Source organism: Cyprinodon tularosa, unplaced genomic scaffold (genome assembly GCF_016077235.1).
Source record: "Cyprinodon tularosa strain WSP-4 unplaced genomic scaffold, ASM1607723v1 ctg44, whole genome shotgun sequence".
In the NCBI taxonomy this organism is placed as follows: domain Eukaryota; kingdom Metazoa; phylum Chordata; class Actinopteri; order Cyprinodontiformes; family Cyprinodontidae; genus Cyprinodon; species Cyprinodon tularosa.
The window spans coordinates 2951722-2961200 of NW_024039163.1; the positions used below are offsets into that span (position 1 = coordinate 2951722).

Below are 9479 nucleotides of genomic sequence, written 5' to 3' on the forward strand. Positions count from 1 at the left end.
CCAAAAAAAAAAAAAAAAGGACCAGGATTAATAAGAATTACTAAAAATTTAACCAAGTTTTTGTGGTCTGAAAACTTACACTGGCAAGCATAAAACCTCCTTCATGATTATTAATCCCGGTCATGAATGGTAAATTGAGTAGTTCATGATTCTGGTACAGCTCTGGCACAGGTTTAGTCAGGAAATGTCCATCAATGTTTACAGGACATCTCAAATTTGGATCCTAAAAAGAAAAAGAAAATGTACAGAAAATGGGAAATGGTGAAATAAACAGCAGGAAAATTAGATCTAAAACCTTTTCCAAGCAGTGTCTCACCTTCCCTAATGCCAGTATGGTGTCAATGTCCAGGTTTCTAATGCATTTAGCAATCTGCTCTGTGCTTTCAATGCTGCAACCAGAGGCATTTGCTACAGCCTGAAAAAAAGACTTAAAATCAAGAAATCTTATGATAATACAAAACGAGAAATCCTAACGATTGTCGACCAACCTGCATAACTGGTACAGGATCTTTTCCAACAAGCGCATCCATAGCAGCTGTTCCACTCTCAGCAATGGCTCGGTGGAACAGGCCATCAGACAAAGGAGAAAGAAGCTGAGTGGGTATAGAGCAAATTAAATCAAGATAAATAGTTTTTTAACAACACAAATTTTGCTGGCAGATTACTTCATACCAGAAGTGAAACGCTGGCACCACCAGCAGATTCACCAAATATGGTGACCAAATCTGGGTTTCCTCCAAAGTTTTGAATATGCTCCTTGACCCACCTCAGGGCTTGGACCTGGTCTAAAAGTCCAAGGTTCCCGGGAATATGTTCATCTCCAGTACTGCATAAAACACAATTTGGAAAAAAAAACAGGTTTTAAAACAGGAAAAACAATAAAAAGAAATGATTGAATTGTTTTAAATGTGTGTCAGATAAGGATTAACCTGAAAAAGCCCAGAAGTCCCAGCCTATACTGGATTAGAACCACAACTACATCTTGGTAGGAAGACAGAGCAGAACCATCGAACATTGAAGCGGAACCAAGAGCAAAGCCTCCACCATGGATCCACACCATGACCTCGGATTAAGAGTTGGACAAATTCTCCATTTTATTTTCAGAGCAAATTATTGAAAGATATTTCCTAAGTCTAATACAAGAGGTAAAAGAAAATTAAGATTTCATCCTGTCGATTCTTTGTCCACCTCTCCAGGTTTGTATCTCAATGATGTTCTTATGCAGGGTAAAATGACATCTCATTTCCAGTTCAGAGCAGAAATCCTATCTCCTAATTTTATCTCAAACCAACATGAAGCCGAATTTCCAAGTAAACAGAGTCACACAAACTCAAAGTTTCTTACAGGGAGCTTAGCATCAGGTGCTCTATTTGCAGGGGTGTAAATGTTGAGGTACAAACAGTCCTCTGAAGCATCTGGGATATCCACCATCATACCACTGAGCTGTTCAATCAGACTGTTAACAACTTCCATATCTTGAATGCATCTGTAAAATAAACATTTTATGAAAAGTTAATCACCAAACCTGGCCAATGTAGAGGGTCCTACACAGAAACCTATCACTTACATCTTGGGTTGCTTGGTGGCATCTCTCAGTCCTGACCATCCCTCTTGGGGCTGAGGTGCAGCCAGTCTGAGGGTGGGACCGAGGGGGGGCTTAGCAAAGGGGATGCCCAGGAAGGCATGGACACCCGTCTCCTTCCCCTTAACGCTCACATATTGTCCTCTCAATCTGCCGAGCTTTGTTTGGACCTCTGGGGCTGTCAGGATACAAAAATAAAAAATATATCTTTCTTTATTCGGATCCCGCTGATTTTTAATTGGTTACCCCTGCTGTGAGGGGAGATATCAAAACAGTCTTTAGCGAGTTTAGTCTGCCTAATAAACTCCATAAATAATATAAGTAAATAAAATAAAAAATGCCACATGTTTGGTATATACTTTGGCGCGCTTTTGCATGCTTTAAATATGTCTACTTTTTGTTGATCTTTTAATTGCTATATAAATTTAAACCAGGTAGTTTTGATCTTGAATGTATTTTACAAATACACTGACTGAAATCTGAATGACGTATGCAGACCCGGAAATTACCCCTATTGCTGGATGGGGGGGCGGATTGCTTCACTCAGACTATTATGTATGAAGTAACCGCCTGACTGCAGGTATGGCAGGCCGTTATGACATTTATTAGAAGTGCTGTCCTCTCTACTGTTCCATTTGTTAATCTTCCTAGTCAAAACTACATTCCTACTAGCCAGAAATGTACATATAGATATCCTAAATTAAATTTTTGCTTGCAAAAAATACATTTCAGGCAGCCAAAAATATAATTGTACTAGTAAGAATTAACTTTCAAATACCTAGAAATCTTTACAAAGTTTAAGTGGGCCTTTCAGCATTTATTAGCTTGATGAAATATATAAATTTCAGCTGTCTCAAATGCATTCCATCCTAGTCAAAATGAACATTTCACATATCTAAAATATACATTCTTCCCATCTTAAAATTAATTCTGACTCTAATTTCAGATCTCCATAACAGAGTTACTGCTAGTCAAAATTACTATTTCAGATATCAAAAATGAATATAACATTACAGATATCCAGAAATCCAATTCTTGACATCTAAAATATATTTCTACTAGTAGAAATATAATAACAGATAAAAACTATTGAAAGATGACTAGTTAAATTGGAATTTCAGATATCTAAATTTTAATAATGCCCATCTAAAATTTAGTTTTAGATACTTTTAGAAGAATAATGAGGCTCCATTTTAACATAAAATAGGCAGTCTGAATTTCATTTTTAGACACCCAGAATGTTTATTTTAGATAGGAGTAATGCCATTTTGGATATCTGGACGTAAAAGCCCAATACACATGAATGGGAAACATGACCTCATTTTTACTAGTATGAATTATATTTCAGATATCTGCAATGTTTATTTTAGATAGGAGGAATGTCATTTCAGATATCTGAAATTTTAATTTTGACTAAGAAGAAATGCATTTGAGACATTTGGAATATATATACAGTATATTCGGTCAAGCTAATAATATACAGTATATTCGGTCAAGCTAATAAATGTAAAAACAGCCTGCCATACCATGACTGCAACTGTCACCATTGACCAGACCAAATAAGTGTGTGTAAGGTATCAGAATCTGGCTCAGTGTGAGCAGCCATCTATCGCAGCCAACTGGTGGTTTTAGCAAATATGCAACACTGAAAGGAAGAACTTATACAGGAGTACTTTCTCTGTCAAAGAAGAGCAAAAGTTAGTACCAGAAAAAATAGAGCAATAAGTTATTGGAAGCACGATATAAGGTGACGTCCTCCTTTAAGAAGGCATCAGAGACGCAACGATTGCAACACCAAATGTTGCTACATTGACGATAAAAAGTCAAAGAGTAAAAAGAAAGATAAAATCTGAATTCAAAGCAAAAGTAATTAATATCAGAGCAGATTGGATTCATTATATATGTAGTCTAGATACTAATAAATTGTTGAAATCTGCCTTTATTGAAGTTTCACAAATCAGAGAATGGTTTCAGAAATACCAGAGCTGGTTTAAATTATTCTGCAAGTAGTTTAAAATACTCTAGTCCAGGTTTAATGTGTCTAGGTAATGTAGTTTCAAAGCTAGACCACTTCTAGTGTGACATGGACACACAAAAAAGTATTACAATCAGCCTTTATTGCAGTTTCACAAATCCCAAACCTGGTTTTAATAATTCTACAAGTAATTTAAAATAATCTGGCTCAGGTTTAATATGTCTAGGTAATGTAGTTTCAAAGCTAGACCACTTCTAGTGTGACATGGACACACAAAAAAGTATTACAATCAGCCTTTATTGCAGTTTCACAAATCCCAAACCTGGTTTTAATAATTCTACAAGTAATTTAAAATAATCTGGCCCAGGTTTAATGTGTCTAGGTATTGTAGTTTCAAAGCTAATCCACTTCTAGTGTGACATGGAAAAAAAAATGTAAAAAAAAAAAAAATCAGTCTGAGGTTTCACATATAAGAGAAAAGTTTCACAAATCCAAGACCTGGTTTTAATTATTCTTTAAGTAATTCAGAATAATCTGGACCAGGTTTAATGTGTCTAGGTATTGTAGTTTTAGAGCTAGACCACTTCTAGTGTGACATGGACACTAAAATAAATTTAAAATCAGCCTTTATTGCAAGTTTCACGAATCAGAGAATGGTTTCATAAATCCCACACCTGGATTTAATTATTCTACAAGTAGTTTAGGATAATCTACGCCAGGTGTGATGTTTCTAGGTGTTGTAGTTTTTTTTATTTAGTGTAGATTATATATGTTGAAGCTAGGAAAAATGAAGTGGAATCCCCCTTTACTCATTTCCCCAATCTGAAACTAGAAGCCAACTTCACTTTAAGTGGGTAAAAGGTAAACATAGCAAAACCCAGATCAGATAACAAGTCAGCTCTATGCTGCTTTTATTACTGTATCAGTCAATTTATTAGCTGTTAAAATCACACTCTAAACGACTTTAAGTTCCAATAGCTTCAGAAGACTAATTTCAAAAACAAAACCCGCATCCTCGGTGCAGAATTGTGGAGCTTTGCGTTTCCACTGATGTCGAGCTGAAAAATAAACGCCTTAATTCCTTACCTTGTGGATCAGCGGCGGCGCTTAGAAACAAAGCGGACACCAGAAAGTAACGGTGGAACCTCATAGTGGGAATCAGCAACATCAGTGCAGAGTTGTTAGCACGGAGGAGGAAACACAGCAAAGCAAGGCTGCCGCTTCCTGTAGACCTTCACTGTAAACTAACAGCTGTGCACCTTCACCTGGACTATTTACCTGAGGGGTTTGTCACGTGACTCACCGCCGCTACAGATAGCAGCTTCTGCCACCTTCATGAACACGTAAAACATGGAAGTGAAATAATCCTCAACCATTTATAAGGCACCATTTTTGATCACTTGCATACCCCCTACAAATCTTAATATATTCGGGAAGTTGGCGTTTCTTGTTATTACATTGATATTATTTTTTGCCATCAAAATATCCCTATTTTTTTTTTATATTACAAAGGTAATAAGGTCTTGTCCTGGATTCCTATAACACTATTGGCTTGAAAAAGAACAGACTGGCTAAATGTTAGATATAAGGATCAAATTTAATATCCACGTGGTATTTATTGCATAGTTCCTTTTATTGGGAGGAACTACATTGTCAGACTTAATCTCATTCTTACCGTAGTAAAATTATAATCCATCGCAAAAAAAACCCACTGTGAACGGAGTTTCTTTCTTTTTTTTTTCTTTAATTAGAGACATAACCTTCCTTTTATTATGAAATCTTTCATTTCCACCTTAACAACAATGAATTAGATATGCAATGGAGCAATGTTTGGTTTCCTTAACATTTTAGTTCAAATATTTGTTGGTCTAGAAAATGTTTTTAGGCAATTCCCAGCAACAAAACAAGAACTTTCTTTGAAAACACTTAATGTAATTCAATGGCTTAATGACACAAGCAAAATTATCTGGGTGGGCCCCCTATGAAGTACAACACCCCATCCCCCCATATGTTTGAAACATATTATATGAATGTATTTTTTACCAACCAGCTAATGAACTATACACATTTATTAACCTAGTAATTAAAAGTACCACTGTCTCCTTTGCTATTGGTGTCGTATTTAAACGGCTCACCATCATGTTGAAATCTGCCATGTGTTGCAGTATGAATAAGGTCCGGTCATAGGATTAGGTGGGATTACGAGGAATTTTTTCGCACCATTACATCTGCAACGAGACATCCTAGTCCACAATTGCATAAGGGGCCAACCAGGTGTCAGTGACGGGGCCTCTAAGCATCTGCAATCTCTGCTTACTGATATTTACGCCATTGCTATAATTGGAAAATTCATTGGAGGACTTTTTTTTTTTTTTTTACAAACCTGCTATAAAGATCAAATGAAAGCAAATAAACCTCTATTTAAAGTTAAATACTTTGAATTATGCCGAACATTTTCTAATTCACAAGTTACAAATTGGCCCTTTATAAACAGAAGTGCTCACATTTTGCTTCCATATGACTAATCTGATGTAGAGTTTCTTTATTTGCACAAACCTGTTCCTCTGGTTGATTAAGAATTAATAGTTTCACCTGTCCATAAAGCTTTTACAAACAAAACACATCTTTAGAACTTTTTCTTTTTGCTCAGAAATAAAATGACCCATTGTGTCCTGTTAAATGATAGTCAGCAGCCATATTCCATTGGCACTTAAGACAAGGTAAGTTTTTTTTATATATAGCACGTTTCAGTAGAGAAACAATTCAAAGTGGTATACATGAAAAAAAAAAAACGACATTAAAAGTACATTGTAGTGTATAAATGCATTTAAATCATTAATAAATGTGAATAATCAAAAATATTACAAATTAATTACATTGATAAAATTATTACAAAAAATAAAATGTATGCAAAGTTAGACTGCCAATGTGTGTAAATGTAAATCCCTTTATTGATCTCACAATGGGGAAATTCACTCTGCATTTAACCCGTCCCCTGCAGGAGCAGTGGGCTGCCATTGTGTGGTGCCTGGGTAGCAGTGTGGGATTAAGAGCTTTGCTCAGGAACCCAGAGTTGAGGGTGTGGGGATCAAACTGGGTACTTGCAACCTTCTCAGAGCACAAGCGCACTGCTCTAACCACTAGATCACCACTCCCTACAACTAATAATGTTTAGATAGCACAGTCAAACACCACTCCAAAGTCTGCTTTTAATCGTGATTAAAGCAACTTAGGGCTTCTGTGTTTTTACACTCTTCTGGGAATTTGTTATATACTGGTGGAGAATAAGAACTAAAAACTGCTTCTCAATGTTTGGATCTGGTTCTGGATATGCAGAGTAGATTAAAGCCTGAAGAACTGAGAGATCTGATTGGATGATACACTATTTAATGTACTTTTGTGCTAAGCCATTCAACAATTTATAAACTAACAGTAGCAGCCTCAGCTGGCCGATGGACTTTTTAGGCAGACATGTGAAAACTGCATCATACTGATCAATTCTGCTAAAGATGAATGCATGCATTATTTTTTCAAGTTACTACAGAAACAGTTATTTAATCCTGGAGGTCTTCTGTCTGTAATCAAAGGCTGACTTTGTTTCTGTATTTATGTGCCACTAAAGGTTCAGATCTAAGTGCATCATTTCATTCACATATCAAACCCGATTGGTGCTTTCTAGTTGTAATAACTGAAGCTGTGTGTTAACTTTTAAACACTCCTACTAAATCTTCTGCTGCTTATCAGAGTCAAAGGTAACTGCTGCCTATCCCTACCAGTCTATGGGTGAAAGGATGGTACATCCTGAATGGGTCATTAGTCCACTGCAGCAAAACATTGACATAAAACCACACACACACCTGGGGGCAGTTAAGAGATACAAATGAACCTAACAGTCATGTGTTTGTGAGGAAGTACTCAAAGTATCCACACATGCACAGATAGAACATGCAAACTCCTTTCAGAAAGATGGCAGGCCACAAATCAATCCCTGGACCTTCTTGCTGCAAGGCAACAGTGCAACAAACCATGCCACCAGGCAGCTCCTCCAAGGGGAGGAGTTCAAGTATCTTGGGCTCCTATTTGTGAGTGAGGGGGGTGTGGAGCGTAAGACTGAAAGAGGAATCAGTGCAGCTGCTGTTATAATGCGGACGCTGCACTGGTTTGCTGTGCTAAAGAGCTAGCTGAGCGAAAAGGCAAAACTCTCGATTTACCCGTCAGTCTACGGTCCTCAGGGGATTCAGATTTTAAAATGTGTCTCTAGTTTGAAAACAACATCACAACTTAGGAGGTCTTCAGATCTGTTGATTTGCAGATCTATAGATATTTTGTCATACCATCTGAGCAGACTAGAAAAATGGTGCTAAAGTATTTTAACATATTTAATTAAATAAATATGGTAAGATTTTCTTTACAATGTATTACAAAAAGTCTGTTTTTAGATTGAGTTATACTAGTGATATCTCGTTTAATATATATTTTTGACTTTATTTATACAGAATAAATTATTAAGGAGTAAAATCAAATTTTCAAGAGAAACCAGTTCTAACTTTATATTATTATAATACTTACATAAAGGACAACAAGTGGAAGTAGACATAAATTATTGAAAACATTAAAATGTTTTCAAAATATTCTTCATGTTAGAAAAAAGAGCGAACGAGAGAAAGAATTAGAGATTAGATAGAGAATGCATTACAGAGTAGTACAATGACACTAAAAGCTGAAAAAAAAAAATGTTAATTTCACCCTTTGCATCACAAAAACTTGACAGTAACATCTGCTCTTTTAAAAAGCACTTATATTATATCTGCATTTAACTTTACATTTGCATTACTTTACTTTTTTTTTTTTTTAAGAAAACATATCTAAAATAACTTTAAAAAATAATATCTAATTTAAAAATATCTAATTCAGTTGTGTTTCACAGGGCTTTTTCACATAGTTCCTTTGAAGAAATACCAGGGGTACCATTAAACCAAATAAACCAGAGGAAGTGCAGAGAGACAGGCAGACAAACAATATATTAGAGAAAATAAGGAGGGAAGTGAGGTAAAGTAGAAGGAAATGTAAAATTTAGACGCCTAGCAAGTCATCTCTACAGGATTCGAACCCATGATTATAATTAGCTATCACCTCCTGCACCAAACATCCTGAATGGTCACTTTCACTCAGACTTGTTTGTTCAATTTATTCCTGTACGTGGCAGCATTTTTTCTTACAAGAGGGCAAGTGAAAAAAAAAAGTTGCTACCAAGATCTATTAGCTCAGAAAGATTCTGTCAAAATAAAGCAACAGGCAATAATACGTTTCCGTACAATAGCGTTCAAAAACATATTATCTGAAAGAACTCATTTTAACTGTTCCTTGAACATTAAATTAATTCAAAATAACAGTTTATTGTAGGGTCTTACAACTTGATGCGTTTTTTTCGACGCGGCCTTACATCTGTCTATCTTAATTACGAATTTCCCGTCTACTGGAATAGATCCCAGGCAGGTCAAGGCTGTCAAAGACAAAAACTATACATAAATCTATCCCAAGGAGAAAAATAGTCGAGCCAGCCAGGAGTCGAACCTAGAATCTTCTGATCCGTAGTCAGACGCGTTATCCATTGCGCCACTGGCCCGATACAGAACTGCGGAGGTACTAAGAAGAAATCGAAAAACACTTTGATGCGCCGCATGACGCTCTGTATTATTGATTTATAAGCGTATTTGATCACGCATTTATATTTCCCATGTCTGTGTTTTAAGAAGACACACGCACGAGCCCACGGTTACCCTGGGATAACCGTTCAACCTTTATGGATGGTCTTTCTATGGTCAACAGCACCCTCTAGCGTTATATTAACTGACGGTCACGTAATGTGGTGCAAAACTAATTTATTCATACAAAAAAAAAAACAGGCTGTGTCTATATATA

General features: G+C 36.1%; 1 protein-coding gene and 1 non-coding gene across 3 annotated transcripts in view; both read right to left on the reverse strand.

The window, feature by feature from the left end:
- ces2b (carboxylesterase 2b) overlaps positions 1-4816 on the reverse strand; it is a 49857-nt gene extending 45041 nt beyond the window's left edge. For both annotated transcript variants that reach the window (XM_038300086.1, XM_038300085.1), the window contains exons 1-8: positions 4644-4816; positions 1568-1760; positions 1345-1486; positions 930-1063; positions 673-826; positions 489-593; positions 317-415; positions 80-223 (exon numbers count right to left, since the gene is read on the reverse strand). In XM_038300086.1, coding sequence (XP_038156014.1) covers positions 80-223; positions 317-415; positions 489-593; positions 673-826; positions 930-1063; positions 1345-1486; positions 1568-1760; positions 4644-4725 — 1053 coding nt within the window. In that variant the 5' untranslated portion in view covers positions 4726-4816. The remainder of the gene's footprint in view (positions 1-79; positions 224-316; positions 416-488; positions 594-672; positions 827-929; positions 1064-1344; positions 1487-1567; positions 1761-4643) is intronic.
- A 4294-nt stretch (positions 4817-9110) lies between these two features.
- On the reverse strand, positions 9111-9183 carry trnar-acg. The gene has a single exon. It is a non-coding gene; the product is annotated as a tRNA-Arg (tRNA).
- Positions 9184-9479: the final 296 nt, after the last annotated feature.